The following is a 22,567-nucleotide window of genomic DNA, read 5'->3' on the forward strand; positions in this document are numbered from 1 at the left end:
TTCCTCTGGATGTGTTTCTCTTGTCCTCAGGGAGACCCCGGCGATGTGATCTCCACCAACCGTTTTGGAGAGAAAGGAACCGTTGGATTGCCCGGACTGCCCGGAGCTTCTGTTAGTTGATTATTCTCTTCTTTTTTTTCTGCATTTTAAAACTTTTAAAAATGAACAAACGTTATTGTTAAACCCCATAAGAGATGCCAGAGTTTTTTTTTTTTTTTTAAAAGACACCAGGTATGTCGGGTTGAATGTGTTTAAAATGAGTGTTTCACCCAGGGCTCACCTCGTTGAGCTTAAAACAAGAGCTGGAATATAAGCAGATACAGAAAATATGTTTCATATTGGGATGAATAAAATGATTTTTTTTTCTAGCAATTGACTAAAGGAGGAAACAAAAGGAGGAAACCTGAATGTTCAGGAGCCTAAATTAGATTATTTATATGTCAAATAATAGAAATACAGACAACTATGATCATTTTCCAGTGTGACTTCAGGTATCAGCAAACAGACCTGTGGTCCAAGTCTCATCTACACTGAAAAGGCTCATTTAAATTCTGATTTTGATTAAATTTGATGATGATTATTTGCAAACATTTATTGTGTTCATGCTAAAAGAAAAAGAATAAAAACAGATGTAACAGAAGCTGTAGACCGAGCAATAAAAGTACTATAAATACTAAAACCTTAATTTTTAATGCTAATAAATGCAAACAAATATTAATATGGAAAAAAGGAAACGTTCTCTGTCAGGTGTTTTTAAATACTTTTGCTCTTCTATGTTTTCCCGTCAGGGCGTTCCTGGAGCTCCAGGTTTGCAAGGCGCAGTCGGCCCTCCAGGCCCCAGAGGATACGAGGTAAAGGAGAGCGGCTGCCAAATTAAAACATCATTTTCATTCCATCTGCACAAACAGCATCAGACTGAAGCTTCTGAGGTTCCAACTTGATTAACTGGTCAACTTGTGTTGTCGTTCAGGGTCGTCCAGGTCCTCCCGGTATCCCGGGGCCAAAGGTGAGATCAGACACCAGATGATCAAGCACTTTCCTCCACATTTATTCTTTTTGTCCGATTTTTCTGAATCATAAATTACAGTCGATCGAGACTTCAGTAATGACCTCTCTGCTTATTCTGACAGGGAAACATGGGACTGAACTTCCAAGGACCTAAAGGAGAAAAGGTACCACGAAGGCATTGTTTTTCACAGACCTTTTACCACAACAATCCCGGATGATCAGCCTGTCAGAATAATTTTGCTTGCTTTCTACGTGTCTGATTGTAGGGTGACCCGGGCTTGGCAGGTCCTCCTGGTCCTCCGGGACAGGTTGGGGAACAGAAGAGGCCGCCTGAGACGGAGATTCAGAGAGGAGATAAGGTAAAGTCACTTTTACCAACCTGGAAATGCTGGGAGGATGACTGTCGACACTTCAGAGGGAGTTTTGATTGGTTGATCTGATTGGAGTTCAAGTGTCTCTTCCAGTATCGCTTGTCTGACGGGGAGCAATTATGTACAATGATGTAACCGGAAATGGCATCAAAAATACTTTTAGTACTAAAAGTGTATCCATAAACAAGCTCCTAATGAAGAACAGCAAGTGGGAATATTGTAATGATTTCCATCAAGGTTTATAAATTCAACCATGTCTCTGTTTTTGTCTTCGTTTTTACATCTGTTTTATTAAAAGTGCAGAACCTGATCAATATACCATTAAATCTCATAAATATTTTTGTCAGGTCATTTATTCACAAGTTAAAAAAAACCCAGATAATCTAATTGGTTCAGGTGTTTTTACAGTCCGGTTCAGTCCTTTCTCCAAACACCATGATGTCACCACTAGGTGACAGTATTGAGCCGGTTAAACTGCAACTTCACTGCAGCCTCACGATGGCAGCAGAGAGTCTTTCACACCTGCTGCTCCATTTGTTTCCATTTGTTAGACATGACAGGCGTTTTTTTTTCTTTTGTTTTGAATCTATGCATCACATTTGTGCCATAATATTTTTCTTAGAGTTTCTTTGGTTACATCCTCCAATGATGCTGCATGATTCCTGTATTTGTATTTTTTTTCATGATCCCGTGTTGAGATGTATTATAATAGATATGATGGCAATAAGCAGCACTATTATACTAAACAGAATATATGTTCGTAGCATTGCGTGAAGCCCATTCGAGCTCATTTTGAGTTTTTCTGTGTTTGTCCCTGAAGGGTGATCCGGGACTTCCCGGCCCTCAAGGTGATATAGGCTACACAGGACCTCCCGTAAGTACCTGTTACGACCTGCACCATCCAGGCAGTTATTGTCGTAACTGGATTGATTTCATCAGCGTTGTTTCTATTCTGGTGGATCTTATCGACTGATTTTGTTGTATATTTGTGTGTTGTTGTTGCTGTTGTAGGGCCCCTCTGGTGGAACGAAAGGAGATAAGGGAGAACCAGGAGAGGCAGGCAAACGAGTAAGTGCAGCTGTGTATTTAAAGGCAGCTCTGCATTCACGGGAGAAGCAGTGAGATGCAACCAGAACGAGGCTCTGAAACGGGCTTTCTAACCCGGTCTGAGCTTATTAGAAGGCCTTGATAGTCACATCAGAACCCAGTCTTAACCTTTGAAGAAGAAAGTACATCCCAGAGTGTCCTTATCTTCCAAAAACATTCCAACTTCTGGGGTCTTTCTTTAATTGGTCCACACAACCACAGTTTATAAACATTTTTAACTTCTGTTGAGGATTTTAAAATAAAAAAAAAAATGAACATTAATTTCTCTCTGGACTTGTTTCTCCCTCTTACACACAAACCCTGATCATCATTTTCTTCTTCTAACAGGGCAAACCAGGAAAAGATGGTGATCCAGGTCCTTCAGGATTCCCTGTGAGTTCTGCCAACAAACTGCACAATAATCAACTCGTTTAGAAAATCTCTTATTCATGAGTCTAACTTTTTTATTTTTTTTTATTTCCTGTCTCTATCAGGGAATCAAAGGAGACGCAGGCCTGCCGGGTCCTCCAGGCAGGGATGGAGAGAGGGTAGGTGTCCTCCTCATGGTCAATTTTTAAACTATATACAACAGTTCATACGGTGATGTCGTCGATCATTAATACGACTTCACCTCTCTCTCGTTTAAGGGACTGAACGGTGACCGTGGATACCCAGGTCCACCAGGAGTGGTGGGTATTCTACACGTTCTCATCTCAAAAAATACTCATATATATATATATATATATATATATATATATATATATATATGTATATATATATGTAGTTTATTCTGGAGCTTTCAGCAGCACCGCACAGTCTTTTTGAGTGAATCTGTCACAGTGGAAACTCTGACTGTACTCGGGCAGTGGCAAGAATATGTCGCCATAAATAAAAACTCGTATTTAAAATAGAAGTAAAGTTTTAAAAAAAATAAGATTATTTCTAAAAGTAAAATCTAGAAAGGAAAAAAAAAAAAAGCTCATTTTCTATTAATGTGGCACCTCAGTGCACTACCTTCTTCTGACCACTGGATGGTGACGTTTCTCCATATTTAAGCGTCCTTTCTGTTGGCGTGATAAAAATAGTCAAATGACTTCCCACTAGTCCATATTTTCACCCCAAGGTGGCGACATTTCCCTTAGTCCTGCTTTGATTTAATCATATTTTTTTCAATACATTAAATCCTTAATACTTATTTTATTAATTATTAATTTAAACATTTCTATCTATTTAGTGTGTTTGGGCTACTTTAGTGAGAGGGATCCTTTTTCTTGTGAATTGATTTTATTTCGGTGACCCGTCAGGTGATTGGCGACCCGACAAGAGTTGTGGTCGGTCCTAAAGGTGAACCCGGATTCCCCGGAAACTCTGGAGTCAAAGGAGACAGAGGTCCGCCAGGTAAATACATAACAACCTAATATATTATGAGCATTCAGGTAGAGTTAAACTGATTTTTTTTTTCAGCTTCAGGTGCAAAAAGTGAATTGCAAATACGAATTTTATTGTGAATAACATTTCTTAAATGTTTATTTTTGGAATCCAATCATGAGGTAATCTTTCTTGATCGTGGAGGGACAACAGGCGAACTAAATGACTATATCTTAGTGTGTGTTAGCTTATATATGCTAATATATATTTAAGGATTCTTGTTTTACAGACTAAACCAATAGTCAACAATTTAAAGAAACCTTGATCACTAAAGAGATTCATCCTAAATGAAAATATTTGTTAGTTGCAGCCCTGAATGGAACCCCTTTAAAGATCCAAAAATATTTGGAATAAAATAATCAGCAAACTGAATAACTAAATAAGTGGTTTTAATCCAATTTTGATTTTCCTCTCTTCAGGTTTATCAGGACCTGCAGGACCACCGGGACTCCCAGCCATCGGTGGTGGTGGTCAGCCCGGACCTCCAGGTTTCCCGGGAGAGCAAGGTCGGAAGGGAGAGTCTGGCGATCCGGGGATCTCTTTACCGGGTCCCCCTGGACGTGTGGGGACTCCTGGACTCCCTGGACCACCGGGGCCCACCGGACAAGAAGGCACCTCTTCCAAGGGATATGCTTGCATCCCCGGACTGCCCGGGTATCCTGGGCTGCAGGGAGACCGAGGCTACCCCGGAGGGCCCGGCGAAAAAGGTGAGGACGGACGCTGCTTATTCACAAATCTCTGAGATACCTTCTAAATTCTATAAATATCCAGAATGTGAAAAAAAAGCCTCACTGTGCAGCCCCGTTGCAGAAAACGCTAACGTCACTGATCCGATGCCGTTTCAGGTGACAAAGGCGACACCTGCGTGAACTGCTTCGGAGGCACCAACCCAAGCCCCGGACCCCCAGGACCTCAAGGACCGCCCGGTTTCCCCGGTAACACACCTGAACTTTATTACAACCAATGACACGAGTTGGTTCCACCTGTCGACCTGCTCAGTGGCACTCCAGCAGTTGTTGGGATTATCCTCGTGTCTGAACACGTACAACCAGCAGACCGTGGACAATCAGCATAACTGAATATTTGGTTACGATAAATCCAATTATTAACATGTGATTGGATCGCTAAGAAGTGGGCGGGGCTTAGTGATTATTACAGCGCGATACAAGACTTGATCCGTGTTGTTAGATGAGCAGAGATAAGGCTGATATAATTGAAATTAGACATTAAGCACAACATTTGGAAAAATAAACTGTTTTTTAAAATCCAAACACACAAAGACAATATTTCAATAACCGACCGTTAGCTTATAATTCTCAGGACTTTTATGATATTAAGAGTGGTTTTATTTGATGGGTGTGTTTTGATTGGAAGAATTCTTGAGTTATTAGAAATATTTTTACATTTTGAAATTTAAAAAATAACAAAAAAATGTATTGTTTTTGACACATATCTTTGTGAACCAGTAATAGATAGACTTTGAAAGGTGTGTTTTCCAATTCATGAATAAAAAAGTCTGGCCCTCACCTCAACAATAAAAGTACGTATATATAAGAGTATTTTGTCTTCAGTCATTTAATAGATCGATAAAGTCGTCTAATTCCAACAACAAGTTGTATTAATAATGAACTATTTAAATCTTCTGCACATGGATGTCTTTATAACTCTTTTCCTGTTTCCTCCATCAGGATCTACTGGTGCTTCAGGTGCCAAAGGCGACAGAGGATACCCGGGAACACCCGGAGGTGTCGGCCCCCCCGTGAGTCGTTTGTACTAAATATCCTGAACAGATTTGATTTGCATCTCGAAGGATTCATACATTTTTCTGAAGAAGCTCCAATAAGTTTGCTGATAAAAAGTGTTATCTGTAATCTCTGATCTGGATCGACTCCTCGTGACCGATACGCCCCGGCTGAATTTCAGGGTCCTCCTGGTCTTCAAGGCGGTTCAGGCTACCCCGGAGAGAAGGGAGACCCGGGTGAAACCATCACGAACAACGGTGTGAGGGGAGAAAAGGGTGACACTGGCTTCCCCGGATCGCCCGGTCTGCCCGGTCTGGACGGTCGACCCGGTCGCGACGGAACACCGGGAACTCCTGGTGCCAAAGGAGCTTCTGTACGTGGTTCTGAGTCGTCCCGCTGGATCTGTCCAAACGTGGCTCATTTCATCACTAACACGTGTTGTTGACTGCGTTCGACAGGGCTCTCTGAGGGAGAAAGGAGAACGAGGGAGCCCCGGTGACCCAGGTGGGCCCGGTATCCCAGGTGACAGGGGTCCGCCTGGTTCCTCCGGCTTTGGACCTCAAGGACCTTCAGGAGAGAAAGGTGTCCAGGGCGTCTCTGGGAGACCTGGAGAGCCTGGTGCAGCCGGTAAGACGATGGCTTCAGATTTAATCCGTTTTTGACTGTTGGTACCTTTAAAGGTGTATTTCTTCTTTTTAAATTGTATTCTGGAAATCCTGTTTTATATCATTTTATTACAATGTATATCCCAGTGCCCCTCCGACAAGACCCGTAAGGCTCTTACTATATAAATAATTTGGACACGTGACAGAAATTTTACTGTAAATTTTAAAATAAAGTCCACAACAGTGGAATTGATCTTTTATTATGAATTTTTGCATCCTAGAGGCCCTTTGATTTTAATTTTAAAATCCAGTTTGACTTTCTGTCTGCTCACACCTCTGTTTTCTCCCATCATGTAGGTACTAAAGGTGAACCCGGCCGGACGGTGGCTGAGAAAGGTTTACCAGGACCCAGAGGACGGGATGGAGAGCCCGGACTGCCCGGTGGACCAGGTACAAAGTCAAGATTTTACAGTAGAAAGCATTTTTCCGTGCAGGATGAGTACGATAACACACCTATCTGCTGTTTGATGAGCTTCTTTTTCTTTTCCTGTCATCAGGTTCCCCAGGTCAGCCCGGACAGCCCGGTTTCCCCGGTTTACCAGGAGGGAAGGGTGATCCCGGATTCCCAGGCATCGGCCTCCCAGGATCCCCAGGATCTAAAGGTAAAGACCACCTAATCTGGACACTTTTCCTTCCTCTCCCCCCCTGACTTCCTCTTCTTTGTACATCTTCACACCTCCTGCTCTCCTCCAGGATTCCCAGGTATCCCCGGCCAGCCCGGAACTCCCGGAGGACCAGGCAGACCTGGAGTAGACGGACTCCCCGGCCAGCCTGGATTCGCTGGATCTAAGGTGGGTAGATGTAAAGATCGAAAGATGAAGGAATTTTATTTATACCTATTGGAAATTCACATTTTGTTGGAGACAGAACTCCCCGGCCAGCCTGGATTCGCTGGATCTAAATATAATATAACTCTAAATATATATGATGAAAAATGAAGATAATGGAGACCGTCTGAAAAACAAAACAAATAAATGTGATGAGCACAGCACATCAAATTATCCAGTCAGGTAAGTTGTAAAGTAAAATGTAAATGAGGTAGTCTAGTTTACAACATATTTATTTTTTCTTGATAAAAAAAACAAAACATTGTCAAACACAGTGGATTTGCTGAAAATTATTATTTTTAATATCCAATTTTTACCCAGATTTTTGTATTCTTACTGAAGTGTAATCCAAATTTTACTTGTTTTGATAAATGTGGATTATTATTAGTCAAAACGTACTTCATATATTGACTTCCTGTGTGTGTGTGTGTGTGTGTGTGTGTGTGTGTGTGTGTGTGTGTGTGTGTGTGTGTGTGTGTGTGTGTGTGTGTGTGTGTGTGTGGCAGGGTGAGCCTGGCTTTGGACTCCCTGGTCCTCCAGGTTTACCAGGAGCATCTGGACCTAAAGGTTTCCCCGGACCAAAGGGGGACCCCGGTTTCCCCGGCGGCCCCGGTTCACCAGGACGACCTGGATTTGACGGAGGTCCAGGCTCTAAAGGTAGTCTGCAGAATGCATGAATATCATTATGCATTAATCTTTTCTTATCCACTTTGTTTTTCTGTCTTTACTGCCCACGTAGAGCAGCTCAGAATTAAATTTGTGTTTATTTTTCTATTCAATTTTATTTGTATAATCCCCTCAGGGCCCTTTGCACAGTAAAGTCCTCACAAACAGCCTCTTAGTGCGTTATCAAACCCAGAGAGAAACACAACCATTCTGCAAATTCCACTTGAGCAAGAATTAGACAAAAAAAAATCGGCAAGAAGAAAAAGGGAAAATTCTACCTTTCCTTCATTTTTTAATAAGAAGAAACTTCCGAGCACTGTGAGCCGACAGTCACTTCCTCTCGTGTCTTTGTGCAGGTGAGGCCGGTAGACCTGGTGCACCTGGAAGTCGTGGGCCCCCTGGACTCACCACCAGTGGCACGTTTGGGCCCCCAGGCCCGCCCGGCCTTCCTGGCCCGATGGGACCACCAGGTAAGACACATAAGGTTGGACAGGGTTAGTTGTTTTTTATCGAGATTGAATAAAAGATGTTGCATTTTGGACTATGTCAGTTGGGACTCGTCCCTTTTTGCTTACGAGACAACCATCAGAAATGTCGCTTCTCTTTCTTGGCTGCAGTGTTTACGCAGCGTCGGTAGCACGACGCAGCACGCGTCAGGCCCACGCTGTTGCATTTCTCCCCGAGCAAACCGGTCGTACACTAAGCTCCCCTCGACGCTGTTCTTTTTAAGCGCCTCGGTCTGATTCAGGGTGTTTGAAAAAAACGGCTTTATGTCGATGTTTTAATGCATTTAATGCATTATACTTTTGTTCCCCTCATCTCGTCCACTCCGCGCTTTGAAACACGCCCCTCCCTTACCTGCGACCCTCTGATGCCATGGTGGGAAAGGTATTGTAACCCAATACTGGGGCCGGCTGATGGCTGTTAAATCACGTGACTAATGTGATGACATCATATAGATTTCATCTGTAAGTTTTATTTTGTACTGCTGTTGTGGGCTCATCATCCAGGAGATTAAAGCCCAGACAAATACAAGAAAATCTTCCAATATCGTTCCTTTTCTCAGACAGTGAAGTCTTTATTTCTCCACAACAGGATTCTCTGGAGCCAACGGAGAGAAAGGAGACCCCGGCTCTCCAGGTCTAGACATCCCAGGTCTGCCAGGAGACAGAGGAAGTCCTGGTTTCCCAGGTCCCATGGGACCCGTTGGTTCCCCGGGACCTCCTGGAGGACCCGGACAGGATGGCATCCCTGGACTGCAAGGTAAAATAAAACTCTGAGCTACAGCCATCTAACTTTAAAGGATTCAGTCCATCTAATGAGCTAATTACTGATAGAGTTTATTATTCTACCAACTTCTGCAAGATAATGTACCTTTTACTGGTTTTAAAAACCTGAAACATAATGCAAAGATTTCTGTCCACAATCTAAAACAAATAAATATCATGAGTCTGTTATTCAGAAAATAATTACAAGCAGTTTAAGACATTTCCCACAAAGAGTAACATGGCCGCCATGAACAAAACTTTAAAATCATAGAATTAAACTCTTATTTTATCAGTTTAACTTATCAAAAATCTGTAAATTGTGTGAATTTCTTTTCAATTGTTAACAAATCATAATAATTTATAGTTAAATGTGTTACCTTCTGGTTTATTTTCTGCTCTAACTTCTCTATTGTTTGACTGGCTGCAGGTCTGAAAGGAGATAAGGGTTCCATTGGATCTCCAGGACCCTCTGGAGGACCAGGAGGGCCCGGTGGTCCTGGTGGTCCTGGACCCAAAGGTACTCGCATGCTCCACACCTCACTTAAAACTCTAAAATGCAGATGTCATATAAAGTATGCAGGTTACTGATTTTATTACAGGAAAACGGTAAATGTAAATTGAAACAAGTTATACTGAGTATCTAATAGCACCGTTTGAGTTTCTGGGCCACAAGGAAGCATAAAAAGAACATATTTTATCCTAACGAAATAATTCATGATATTTCCATTTAATTAAATGTCTGTTTTCTGCTGATATAATCAAATGGAAACTCACTGGTGGTTACTGACATCTGAAATACAGTGAACCCTCGTTTATCGCGGGGGTTACGTTCCAAATAGAGACCGTGATAGGTGAAATCCGTGAAGTAGTAACCTTTTTTTTTTTTACAATTATTATACAATGAAATACTCCATAATACATTGAAACCAAAGAACAAAACCTTTTTACAGGCCCAAGCATTTGTTTAACAAATAAAAGTACTGTATAAATGTTTTTTTTTTACAAATAACTACTGTACTGTAAAATAATAATTTGAATCATCAATACGAACTGAAGGCTTCAAATTGCTGAGATCGGCACCGCCCCACTGCGACCCGAGTCATTGGATTAGAACGGGAGGAAATGAAAAATGATTATGAAAACAAATACAAAGTACAGTAGGACAAATAGTGACTCGTGTATTTCACTGCTCTTCTGACTGAGCCGCTGCATCCTGACTCCGCTCTGCAGCGGTTCTTTCTTCTAAAGCCGGCGGTGCAGGTGTGGTTTTTCGAGAGAAGAACATAGTTATCGGTAGTTGTTGTCGCTCTTTTTTCTTCTGGGCAAAAAGATTCTTATAAACCGACATGCCACCATCGATTATTTTTAATTTGGCAAGCTGTTTTACGTACGTGTACATATTAAACCGCAACGTTATTGACAAACAGGTAGAGAAGAAGCGGAGAGACTGTTTAGCCAATCAGAATGCAGAACACAATGCACGATGCAAATCCGTGAAGCAGCGAGACCGTGAAAGGTGAACCGCGTTATAGCGAGGGGTCACTGTATCACCAAATAACGAGAAACAAGGACCTGCCTGATTCTCATGCTCTCCTCCACAGGTGACCCTGGATTCCCAGGTAGAGACGGATCACCAGGTGGGTTCGGTATTAAAGGAGAGCCGGGAGCACCCGGTCTCCAGGGACCCCCAGGAATAATTCGGGGCGACATAAAGGGAACCAAAGGAGAACCGGGACTACCAGGTAGAGCTGAAAACATGTTCACGAACCCACAATGAGCGATTTTAATGTCCTCAGTCTCACAGCTGCTTCTCACTGTCTTGTCAAATCCACACTTAATCCTTGTGTGTGTGTGTGTGTGTGTGTGTGTGTGTGTGTGTGTGTGTGTGTGTGTGTGTGTGTGTGTGTGTGTGTGTGCGTGCGTGTGTGTGTGTGTGTGTGTGTGTGTGTGTGTGTGTGTGTGTGTGTGCGTGCGTGTGTGTGTGTGTGTTCTCCAGGTGGAACAGGTTTTCCAGGTCAGAAAGGCATCGTTGGTCTTCCCGGGGAACCCGGACTGGCAGGAAGAGACGGACGCCCAGGGGTCCCCGGACCACCAGGTACCACTTTAATCCCCAACATTTTCACATAAACATAAATACCGGATCAAATAAATGTCTGACACGCTGTTTTGGTTTTGTTCAGGTCTTAAGGGAGATCCTGGCATCCCGGGAGGTCCAGGTGGTCCAGGAGGTCCAGGACAAAAAGGCAACATGGGAGAAATGGGATTTCCAGGTGGGTTTGGATGTTTTTGGGTTTTTTTGCGTCAGAAAACATAATATACAAAATGTAATAACTTTCCTCATCATTGACAAATCAAAGTTGATAACGAAAGTCTTGTTCTAGTTAGTTATCCTTGCAGTCCTACTAACAGACTAAAACAACCTGTTATTGCTCTCTGTATTGACACCACAGGACCATCAGGGCAGAAGGGTCTACCAGGTTCGTCAGGTAGGTCTGGATCCCCAGGACAGCCAGGAGGTCCTGGTTTCCCCGGAGGCAAAGGAGAACCGGGCTCTACCGGCGTCGGACCACCCGGTCCATCCGGACTTAAGGTGCGGGACGCAACCGCCAACATTTCCTCCGTCAGATGAACTCGAAAGTTCAGACTTTGGTTCACATTTAGGTTCTTGTTTTGTCTTTCGTAGGGCGAGCCAGGCCAGCCAGGGTTCCCAGGAAGTCCAGGACTCAAAGGAACCCCGGGATCACCGGGTCTCTCAGGTGGACCAGGAGGACCCGGTGCCAAAGGCGACCCCGGCCTCCCAGGATTCCAAGGTAAATCTTAAATTTGGACCACGGCAAAATAACTGAAGGAAGCAGACGGTCTGTTTAGGCTTTTTTCTCTCAAACACAAAAATATGTTTTATCTTATAATGTAGTTTTGTTTGGATTAAATACTAAAAGTTCCGAAGAGTGTTTTAGATGAAGAGAAGAAGCCCGATGACGTATTAAGACTTGTGATCGTCGTGTTCACACATTTGGACCGTCGTGTTTTGACGTAGTGCTGAACTTCTTGTACATTTTATTGGAGCTAACGGACTCATGGATCTTCTCTCCCGCTTCAGGTTCCCCCGGTATCCCCGGTCCTAAGGGTCTCGACGGTGGGCCCGGTGGCCCAGGTCTCACGGGAGCTCCAGGTAGACCAGGAGAGTCTGGTCAAACTGGAAGACCCGGACTGCCAGGAGAGAAGGGTCAGGCGGGCCGGGACGGCATCCCAGGACCGGCTGGAGTCAAAGGAGAGCCAGGTGAGATGCGGGTCGTGTTTTACTGATGTTATATTGAAGGTTCTTTGAATTCATTCAGTTTCATTTAACTCGGTTGATTTCCACTTCAGGGCTTCCTGGCTTTGGTGTTCCCGGTCCTTCTGGTCTTTCAGGGTTCCCAGGTGAGTCACCACCATGTATACTGTCTGTAAACACCTGGGTTCTGTTTGTCGTTATTATTTTCTCTACAATCTCTACTTTCCCTCTGTCTACCTGTTAAGGTGCGAAGGGAGACCCAGGACTTCCCGGTCCACCTGGCACTCCTGGTTTCCCCGGCACGAAAGGAGACCCCGGCTTCCCCGGTGGTCCTGGTTCCCCGGGTGGCAGCGGCCCTCCTGGGCCTCCAGGACTGGCTCTGCAGGGCCCGAAAGGACTCCTCGGACCCCCAGGACCACCTGGAAGAGCAGGTAAAGCACTTGGACGGTATTCTTCTCCACGTGTGCTGCAAGAAGTTGCTGCCTGGTTTTCTGAAGCTGTTCGAGTTCAATTTTACTCCCAGAAGTCTTCCAGTGACAACTTTGACTAAATATTTACGCAACGCTGTAGTTTTGCACTCGCAACGAAAGATTGGAAGCTTCCTTCCTTCCTTCCAAATAAAAACCGAGAGTACATCCTAAAAGGTACCAGTTAAAGTTTGCTTAGTTTATCTTTTGGAGGACAGTTTCACTTCTAGAAACTAGCGGCTGCCTTAAATTAACAAGGTGTTTCTGAAATGGCATCTTGTAATTGATGGTTCATTAAAAGACGTGATGAACGATAGAAACTGTAAATTGAGCGAAAACCAGACAGCAAACGGCAGAAACTCTCCAGACGCTCTCATCTCCATGTCAGTTGATTTGCATGGGTCGTTGTTGCACCAATCAACACCACCAGTGGAGGTGTTTGAGCACCGTCAACACCCCACCCCGTCTCACAGTGACGTGTCGGGGTGCTCCTCCTCTTCCTCCTCACACACCAATCGCTGTTTGTCACCGTGGGTTCGGCCACGCCCCTTAAGAAGAGCATGAGTTAATGCAGCATCGTTGTGTCCGTGTCCTCATCCATTTTCCCCCCCCATTTAATCCATCGGTCCTCATGTCTCCTCACCCCCTTCCCCTTCCCTTCTCCTGATCCTGTCATGGGGGGGGCGGAGCTGTAATCTATCCATCTCTCCACAGCACTGAAGTACTCTGTGTGTGTGTGTGTGTGTGTGTGTGTGCGTGCGTGCGTGTGTGTGTGTCCAGTGTTTGTGGATCATTTTTAAGGAAAACGTTGGTGTGAAACAGGTCAAGCCAGAGACAAACTCACAAAACAGTCTCAGATCAAATTTAAGAGAGAATCATCTGAAACAGGACTCACGATTTACCGTTCAGGGTTAATAGTGCTGACACTGCAGTAATTCCGTACCTTTCGTATAAACAATAATCTGCGTGTTTGTGAGTTTGTGTCTGGCTTTCGCTGTCCTACGTGTGTTTTTGTCCCACCAATCAGTCATCTGCATGGACACTGTTCGTCCCAACACACACACACACACACACACACACACACACACACACACACACACACACACACACACACACACACACACACACACACACACACACACACACACACACACACACACACACACACACACACACACACGCTGAGAAGAAGCTTCACGCAGTGCTGGATTGAGTGTACAACCTGGACACACCCCTCAGAAAAATTCTTTAAAAAAAAACTACAACCCTGTTTTTTAGCCTTTTCACAATGTTTTTTTTTGTTTTCTTTCTTCTACAGAATTCATAGATTTTTTCAAATTAAAATACAATAAATTTTAAAATGTAACGTTTTACTGAATTTAATCCACATTTACATCACTATAATTCGACACTAGTCACTTGTTGAAATTGCACTCTTTTTGTTATTTAATTTATTCTGACAGATGTGAATTTGGATGAGTTAATTTCCAGTCTGCAAAATATTCACTGCTATGCAGATGTGTGTGTTTTCATCCCATGTGGGATTTTATATTTACATTAAATCAAATTCGAGCGCTTCATTTAAAAAAAAAAAAAAAAAAAAAGTCAGGACCAGCCACACGTTAGCACTGCGTCAGGCTTAACAAAGAAACACCCGAATGACGACAAAGTTGATGCCATGAAATCTTACTTCCTGTTTCCTGTGGCTTGGCCCTGCCTTCTGCGGTGCGGCCCCGCCTCTTCACGTGATGACTCGTGCGTCCGGCTGCTGCAGGCTCCTCAGGTCAGATCGACGGCGTCCAGACTTTCTGCTGCACGTCCTTCTTTCAGCAAACACTGACTGAGTTTAACTTCACTCTCTGATCCACTGGGAACAAATTTCACCCGAAAAACTGTCAGGAAATCACCGAATGTACTTTTATGTCCTCCTAACGACGTCCTTCTTTCACTTTTCCACGCACACTGATGGTAGCGTAACACACCTTTTAACAAGTAAGCACCTTTTCTTTTTTTTAAACGATTTTTAAATAATGACAATAATAACACACCTGAGATGTTAAATCTTGCAGTAGTGCACAATCAGCATGTTGTCTGGATCACATGTAGGTGCTGTCAAATCTAACAAGCAGCATCGTACAGTTTACGCACAGAAAAACACACCACACAACTAACTCACCTAGAACATGAAAGCGTTGTTTATTAGTGTCACATGCTGTAGTTCCAGCTCTGAATGTCACCCACATGTAAAGTAGTTACTTGTGTTTCAACGTTAATAATTTAAATGTACCGTAGCTTAAAATGTTTTATTATAACGTCCAGCTGCACCTTGCAAATCCATGAATATTCTTCCAGTTGACTGTCAGCAGTCTTTCTCTGGAGAAAAACATGTTGAAAGCACCAGATTTAAAAAATCAAATGTACAGAATACAAATCCATTGACTTTTCTTCATATACTATTGAAAAAGAACACATTTTTGAAGCCAACTTTTGGACCTGTGCTTTGATTTTTAGTGGATATATCAATTAAAAATCAGCTTGTGAGTCTACTTAGTTCAAATATCTTAGTTGTTTGTTTAGATGTTTCACTAAGATTAGATTTTTTTTTAATTTTTACCAAGCAGAAAGCTCGCAGTTAGCTGGGAGAACATTGATATATATATATATTTATTTATTTTTTGGGGGGGGGGTGCTTATTAGGAGGAGCAGCGAAACAAGGAAGCGTAAAGTACAGAGCTGGCAATATTCTGCATTTTTGTTTTCGCCTACAAAATTCATAAAAAGCAAGATGAACAGCGACTCCGATTCTTCACCACTGAATTAAAACAAAGCAGCTCGCGGCTACAAAGCCTGTCCGTCCCTGTGAGGTCTGACTGTTTCTGCTTCGATGCCTCTGTCTAAACCTGCTCTTCTTCTTCTTCTTCTTTTTTTTTCTTTTTTTTTATCCCGTGCCGACAACCCGCCGCTGCGTTCCCCGGGAATTCTGGGAACTCCATAGGTCCTCCAGGTTAGACCCCAGTGGTTTGATGGTTTTCATACACATGCTGTGGTATTAAATGGGGTGTTTGAATGTGTCGTGTGGGGTCTGGGTCAGTTCACTTCAAACTGTCTCGTGAAGATAAAACTGAAACGCACTCGGATCGATGTTTAACGGTTTGAAGATGAACTTATCTCGGCCCTGATCTGTGGATCTCCATCATAGTACGCTGATGATCTTGTGGTTTACTAGAATCAGCTCATGTTGAGTGATTTCAATTTTTATTTATCCCCACAGGACAATTTCACCGTTTACAGGATCATCTTTCCATCAAAAAAATGTCCTTCCTATGTTATCTAACCACCTAACAGTAAACATGTTTTTGTCCTTCTCGTTCTAGGTGGCGCTGTTCTTTACAAACAAATATTTTCATTGAAATCTGTGCATGAAGCTAAATAACTTGATTGAATAGCAAAAAAAAAAAACTTCCGCCTCTGAGAAGTTTTGACATAATTCAATACCAGAAATTATGTAAAATGTGTAAAGAAAAAAAAAAGTGTATGTTCACTATCACATACAACTTTTATCAGAATAAGTTTGGAGATTGTTTTCAGGCAGTTTTGTTTAATTTGAAAATGAAATTGCGCTGTTTTTTTTATTGCAAAGATGTTCATGGATGAAAGGAAAGTGTACTTCTATCTAGACTTTAATAATTTAACGTCCAGGCTGGAGATGTATATAACCAGCATGTTTGTTTATTTCATTATTCTCTTCTCTGTGGCTGAATTTAAACAGCAGGGTTGGGGTCAGTTCTGTTGATATCATCTCAAATATAAAGTAAAAATACAATTTACTGCTTATTTTGTCAAGTCCTCCATCGATCACGAGATGGCACCAAAATGTCTCCGTAGAGTTGCTGTGGACTCCATAAAAAAAAAAAATCCCCTTTCTTAAATGGAAATCAAACTGAGCGCAGCCCTGCTGAGAGTATAGCGATCATTGTGTTGTTTCTCTGTCGTACCATACCTGACCTTCCCACCTCTGCGTCTGAAGGTGCACCCGGCCCCCAGGGTCCCCGTGGACCCGGAGGAAGTGGCGGCGTGAAGGGGGAGAAGGGTATCCCCGGCTCTCCGGGCCAGCCCGGCTTCCCCGGACAGAAGGGAGAGCTCGGTTCTGGAGGATTCCCCGTAAGATTGTCTTGTTAAATTTGCTACATTGCTTGCAATGAAAAGCAAATTTAAATTTCTTAAAGGGAGTAAACACGGTCATCAGTTGAGATCTGTCTGCACCTCTTTCTCACCAGGGCGGCTCTGGTCTTCCTGGCGGCCCTGGTCCCAAGGGAGACATCGGTCTGTCCGGCGTCCCCGGATTCCCCGGTGAGTTCACCTTAAAGGCATTTTGAGCCTCTTCCTGCCGTCCAACCGTGTGTTGTAAGCAAGCATTTGTTTTGTTTGTCTTTTTTCCAGGACCAAAGGGAGACCCAGGAGGTCCCGGTCGCAACGGCCTTCCTGGAAATCCCGGAGATGTGGGACTTGTTGGTGGGTGAACACGCGGCGCTTTTCAGTTGGAGTGATCTGAGCTATGGAAAGATTACGATAAATTGCAGCTGGAGGATTTCTAACAGATTTTCTCCCTCTGTAACCAGGCCCCCCTGGTGATCCCGGTGAATCTGGACGTCCCGAAATGTTGAAGGGAGACCGAGGACCCCCCGGTTCTCTGGGCCGGCCTGGTTCTCAAGGACAACCTGGTTCTCCTGGAAATGGGGGACCCCCAGGTGGGGGAATTTGGACTCACAGGAAGAATAAAAAATCTAATTGTACTGACTTGAGTTTACACACAAACGAAGCACTGAATAACTTTGAAATACTTACTACAATATCAAAATGTATATATAATAATATGTTATAATATAATAACAAAATAAAAGTGGCCGTAGCTTCCGGGTCTAAAAAATTAGGCTGATTCAGAAGTGCCTTAAGCTGCAATACCACCGAGTGCCACTAGAGGTCGGCTCCAAAACACCTCCGGCTCCATAGACTCCCATTCAACTTCTCTCAAGAAATTCAAAGTCAGTAAATTTTTTCCACTATTTATCTCGATGTTTTTTTAGCTAAAGTCACTCCTTCTTATTAGTTTTCTGGAGGTCCATCTGAAAATAATCAGTCAATAATTAGAAAATAAGCTTCAAATAGTTGTATTTTGGGGGGGCGTGTCTGTTTGATTGACAGACCTGTGGAGCAGTCAGGTTACAGCTATCGGTGGGCGGGACGTAGTATTGTCAGGTTTCCAATCAGATCAGTCAGATCCACAGCTGGCTCCTCCCCCAGCTTGTCCAAATATGGTCACTTCTGGTTCCGAGCTAGCAAGATGGCGACGGCCAAAATCTGAACTTGAGGCTTTCATACCAGTGTTGGTCGCCACTTGCTCATGACAAACTCTCCCAGTAAAATGAAAGCTGAAAACAACCTACAATTCATCACTCTGTTGAGAACAACTTCAACACTGAAACTCAAAAACATTCAAAGATATCTGAATTGTCCGGTCCTCGTACGTAAAACAAACCCAAACGTCTTCAAATGTGTAAAACCGTCGGAGGTGCTTGTAAGAGTATTTCTTCCTCTCCCGGCTTTCAGGTCAACCCGGTAGCCCTGGAGATCCCGGGGCGGAGGGTCCTCCCGGCTTCAGCGGCCCACCCGGCAGGAAGGGAGACAACGGACCCGCCGGTCAAACCGGTACGTAAATCAGTCCGTCCCGACTCACCTGCTCGGTCCACCATCTCTGGCGGCTCCCGGCAATATTTTTGATATATGCCTTTTTTCTTCTTTTTTTCCTTGATCTCAGGTCAGCGTGGCTACCCCGGTCCTCCCGGTTCAGACGGTCCACAGGGTCCTCCCGGTAGTACGGGAAGCTACCCCGTGGCCCACGGCTTCCTCATCACTCGTCACAGCCAGACAGACGAGGTGCCAGGTTGCCCCGAGAACACCAACGTCATCTACGACGGATACTCCCTGCTGTACGTGCAGGGCAACGAGCGGGCGCACGGACAGGACCTCGGTACGAAGCGCTTCTCTTTTCCTAAAACCTCATTTCATCCAAAGACGCTCCTCTAAAGCGACCGTCTCCTCGCAGGCACGGCCGGCAGCTGTCTGCGCCGCTTCAGCACCATGCCCTTCATGTTCTGCAACATCAACAACGTCTGCAACTTCGCCTCCCGCAACGACTACTCCTACTGGCTGTCCACGCCCGAGCCCATGCCCATGTCCATGGCCCCCATCACCGGGGAGGGCATCAAGCCGTACATCAGCAGGTAGGGAAGGAGGGAGGGGAGACGGAGGAGGAGGAGGACTGATGGACGGGTGATGTTTAACGCTTCAACGTGTGTGTGTGTGTGTGTGTGTGTGTGTGTGTGTGTGTGTGTGTGTGTGTGTGTGTGTGTGTGTGTCCAGGTGTGCAGTGTGTGAAGCTCCAGCCATGGTGATCGCAATCCACAGTCAGACCATCCAGATTCCCTCCTGCCCCTCAAACTGGGAGCCTCTGTGGATCGGATACTCCTTCATGATGGTGAGACGCGCCGGGCTTGTACACAAGCGCACCCAAACACGACATCATGACCCCGTCTTTCATTTCTAAATCTAACGATCTAGATCAACCCTCCAACAGCCGTTTGAAGAACCGACTGAGGTGCCCGTTACCGTCCGCAAATCTTTAAAACGTCGTACTGGAACCAGGAAACTCTCCATTTTAAGGCATCTTCCTTCCTCTCAGCTGTTCTAACGCCTACATGTCTCACCTGAAATCCGTCTCCTCCCCCAGCACACCAGCGCGGGCGCAGAGGGCTCCGGTCAGGCCCTGGCCTCCCCCGGCTCCTGCCTGGAGGAGTTCCGCAGCGCCCCCTTCATCGAGTGCCACGGCAGAGGGACCTGCAACTACTACGGCAACTCCTACAGCTTCTGGCTGGCCACCGTGGAGCCCTCGGAGATGTTCAGGTACCGACGCAGGCGTGAAGTTGTTAACGGGATACGTCGTAAAATAATAGGACTATATGTGTTTCAAACTTTTCACACGTGATTATGTCAGCATCTTTAACCTTTGACCCCTGCAGGAAGCCCCAGTCGGAGACCTTCAAGGCGGGTAACCTCCATGCGCGTGTCAGCCGCTGCGTGGTCTGCATGAAGAGGACGTAACGGCACACGGCAACGAAAACAAACCCACAGTTGCCTGGGGGGGGAGCTCCCCCGCCCCCCGCCGATCGGTAACCAGACGCGATTGGATGACGGGGGACAATTGGGGGGAGGGGAGGGAGGGGGTCGCCATGTCAACAATCATGGCGACCACGTGGAATTCCAATGGTGCAAATGTCTTCCGGGAAAAAAACAAACAAACAAACAAAAAAAAAAACTAAAACAATGGTGCTACTGTGCAACACAGCTTAAAAAAAACAAGAAAAAAAAAACTGACGTAAATAAATCTTGCATCTAGTCTTCGTTTTTTTTCTTAAGAAGTACCTCAAAGTGAAAGCAGAGAAATATCCACTAAATGGTGCCATGACGGATGCGTGACTTTCCCCCCCCCTTCTTTCCCGAAAGGATTTCACCTTTCACTCTTTGAATTACTTTTGACACATTAGTGCAGCAACAATGTGATACTGTGCATCCATTTCTAGACAGAAGTGCTCTTTTTTTGTTTTGTTTTATTTTTTGGGCCTTATTGATGAGGAGTGGATGGTCTCCACGGTTACCAAATCGGCACTTTGACTTCGGAACATCCAAGATGAGAGATGCACTGACGATGAGCTTTCCTTAGTCAGACTGACTGCCTTTTTTTTTTTTTGTACTACTAGGTCTTCATTCACACCTTTTCTCTCTCTATCTGTCATTTCTCTGTCGTTATACGTTGCATTTGGTGGTACTAACCCTGCTGTAGCCCGCCTGCTAACCATCAGCCTACACCTCCTTACGCCTATTTTTTTTTTTGTAAGTAATAAAATGTGTATATTGTGTAAAACACTTTTTTTTTTTGTGTGTGTATTAGGTCTTGAATCAGTACCAGCTGTTTTGTAACGACAGAATTTTTTTTTTTTTCCAGGTTCTTTTTAGCTCACGCATATTCACAGACCACCACACACACATTTACTTCACCGCTCACTCACACACACACACACACACACACACACACACACACACACACACACACACACACACACACACACACACACACACACACACACACACACACACACACACACACACAGCAACTCAGATATTGTACAAAGTAAGGCTTTTATGAATGAAACAGTATTTTATATATAATAAATATATATTTGAAAAAAAAAAAAGAAGATAAAAAGGTATATAAGTTTATTCGGCTGTTGGGAGATTGTTCGCTGTTTTCAAACATGCATTTCACCAACAAAACAAAGCTTAACTACTGAGCGCAGATGGCAATTTTCCCGACAAATATAACAGTCTTGTATGATATTAACGAAGCCAATCGCTTTTTGTATTCAATTTGTAGAAGTAATAAATGTTGAACTGAAATAAAAGGGGATTTTGCTTTTTAGGTAGTTTAATGATTTGGGGGAATTATTTGTGCAAAAGCAAAAAAAAAAAAAAAAAAATTGGAACAGATTTGAATTAAATCTTGGCTACTTGATCAGAAAACCACCATGTTTGTTTTGTGTTTTTTAACATTTCCAGGTACAGGTTTTTCTGTAAAAAAAAAAAAAAAGAGCTCCTGAGTTGTTTGTTTGGGGGGGTGGGGTGGCCGGGGAGGATGCACCCCAAAAATCATTCAAATCCACTTTCGCTGGCTTGAATTTGTATCCGAACTTGGTTTCGAGTGTTCACACTCGGCTCCCGTCGTTGTGTGTGCGTTGAAATCGGGTGTGACGCCTCTCACATCTGGCGTAATCAGACTCCCGATGTACTGTAAGTCTACACCAGCTGTTGTTAGGGGGGGAATGTTGTGATTTTTACTGTTTTTTTGTTTTTTTTCAAAACTGCTTTTATGAATTCTAATTTTGTCAACCTGGGGTGAGATTTCAAAAAGAAAAAATTGTATTAATTTTTTTTTTTTTTTTTCCATGTCATGTTATCCAGAAGTTGTTATAAACTTTTCAGACTGAAATAAATACTATGTCCAAAGTGTTGTGTTGGGGGAAAATGTGCTGCTGAGCGGGAAAACACCTTCGATACGTAGACTTGAATCTCAGTCCAGGCGGAACACGTCAATATTAAGTTTGTAAGTTCTTCAATTAAAACCACTAAATCCAAAAACTTTAAAACCAAATTGAAAAAAAATAATTATAATAACAAAAAAAACAAAAATCTAACAACACAATTACAACGCTATAACAACAAACATGAAATCAAAACAAAGAATTAACAAAACCCCCAAAAATTCACACGCACTTTTTAAAGTCACACACTGAAGCTTTGATTGCAGCTTCTGGAGATGACAGACAGCAGCAGCATGATTTCTGTTGTTGGTCAATGTTTGCATGTTAGCAGTTAGCTCACCAGCTGTCTGATGCAAACAGGCAGAAAAATAATATAAAACAACAACCAGAACAGAAAAGACTTCGTTGATCCTCATATATATATATATATATATATATTTATATATATATGCTTATTGCTTTATTTTTCTATCCTCCTTGTGTTACATTGATTTAAACTGGTCTTTAAGTGACATTTATTGCTGTCACCTGGTAGTCACGTGGCTGCATGTCCTCCGGGTATTAATCTCCAGTTAATTTTTTTGCATTTTATTTCCCTGTTTCATTTTACCAG

At 43.6% G+C, this 22,567-nt stretch overlaps 1 protein-coding gene across 1 annotated transcript in view; it reads left to right on the top strand.

Moving 5' to 3' along the window:
• Nucleotides 1-21,919, top strand: part of col4a5 (collagen, type IV, alpha 5 (Alport syndrome)) — a 45,484-nt gene extending 23,565 nt beyond the window's left edge. The window contains exons 9-49 of the mRNA XM_069714828.1: nucleotides 31-111; nucleotides 789-851; nucleotides 971-1,006; nucleotides 1,131-1,172; nucleotides 1,275-1,367; nucleotides 2,200-2,253; nucleotides 2,391-2,447; nucleotides 2,814-2,858; nucleotides 2,960-3,013; nucleotides 3,113-3,154; nucleotides 3,770-3,863; nucleotides 4,313-4,600; nucleotides 4,739-4,828; nucleotides 5,582-5,652; nucleotides 5,817-6,008; nucleotides 6,094-6,262; nucleotides 6,598-6,690; nucleotides 6,798-6,902; nucleotides 6,994-7,091; nucleotides 7,634-7,784; nucleotides 8,150-8,263; nucleotides 8,889-9,056; nucleotides 9,489-9,578; nucleotides 10,663-10,803; nucleotides 11,058-11,156; nucleotides 11,242-11,331; nucleotides 11,512-11,651; nucleotides 11,745-11,871; nucleotides 12,162-12,341; nucleotides 12,431-12,481; nucleotides 12,581-12,766; nucleotides 16,830-16,963; nucleotides 17,080-17,152; nucleotides 17,243-17,314; nucleotides 17,422-17,550; nucleotides 18,410-18,508; nucleotides 18,618-18,830; nucleotides 18,906-19,083; nucleotides 19,223-19,337; nucleotides 19,590-19,762; nucleotides 19,879-21,919. Coding sequence (XP_069570929.1) covers nucleotides 31-111; nucleotides 789-851; nucleotides 971-1,006; nucleotides 1,131-1,172; nucleotides 1,275-1,367; nucleotides 2,200-2,253; nucleotides 2,391-2,447; nucleotides 2,814-2,858; nucleotides 2,960-3,013; nucleotides 3,113-3,154; nucleotides 3,770-3,863; nucleotides 4,313-4,600; nucleotides 4,739-4,828; nucleotides 5,582-5,652; nucleotides 5,817-6,008; nucleotides 6,094-6,262; nucleotides 6,598-6,690; nucleotides 6,798-6,902; nucleotides 6,994-7,091; nucleotides 7,634-7,784; nucleotides 8,150-8,263; nucleotides 8,889-9,056; nucleotides 9,489-9,578; nucleotides 10,663-10,803; nucleotides 11,058-11,156; nucleotides 11,242-11,331; nucleotides 11,512-11,651; nucleotides 11,745-11,871; nucleotides 12,162-12,341; nucleotides 12,431-12,481; nucleotides 12,581-12,766; nucleotides 16,830-16,963; nucleotides 17,080-17,152; nucleotides 17,243-17,314; nucleotides 17,422-17,550; nucleotides 18,410-18,508; nucleotides 18,618-18,830; nucleotides 18,906-19,083; nucleotides 19,223-19,337; nucleotides 19,590-19,762; nucleotides 19,879-19,960 — 4,572 coding nt within the window. The 3' untranslated portion in view covers nucleotides 19,961-21,919. The remainder of the gene's footprint in view (nucleotides 1-30; nucleotides 112-788; nucleotides 852-970; nucleotides 1,007-1,130; nucleotides 1,173-1,274; nucleotides 1,368-2,199; nucleotides 2,254-2,390; nucleotides 2,448-2,813; nucleotides 2,859-2,959; nucleotides 3,014-3,112; nucleotides 3,155-3,769; nucleotides 3,864-4,312; nucleotides 4,601-4,738; nucleotides 4,829-5,581; nucleotides 5,653-5,816; nucleotides 6,009-6,093; nucleotides 6,263-6,597; nucleotides 6,691-6,797; nucleotides 6,903-6,993; nucleotides 7,092-7,633; nucleotides 7,785-8,149; nucleotides 8,264-8,888; nucleotides 9,057-9,488; nucleotides 9,579-10,662; nucleotides 10,804-11,057; nucleotides 11,157-11,241; nucleotides 11,332-11,511; nucleotides 11,652-11,744; nucleotides 11,872-12,161; nucleotides 12,342-12,430; nucleotides 12,482-12,580; nucleotides 12,767-16,829; nucleotides 16,964-17,079; nucleotides 17,153-17,242; nucleotides 17,315-17,421; nucleotides 17,551-18,409; nucleotides 18,509-18,617; nucleotides 18,831-18,905; nucleotides 19,084-19,222; nucleotides 19,338-19,589; nucleotides 19,763-19,878) is intronic.
• The last annotated feature ends 648 nt before the right edge of the window (nucleotides 21,920-22,567 follow it).

This window comes from Brachyistius frenatus, unplaced genomic scaffold, assembly GCF_029030835.1.
Source record: "Brachyistius frenatus isolate BFR_SWC_R1_liver_20210118 unplaced genomic scaffold, ASM2903083v1 Contig_135, whole genome shotgun sequence".
In the NCBI taxonomy this organism is placed as follows: Eukaryota; Metazoa; Chordata; class Actinopteri; family Embiotocidae; genus Brachyistius; species Brachyistius frenatus.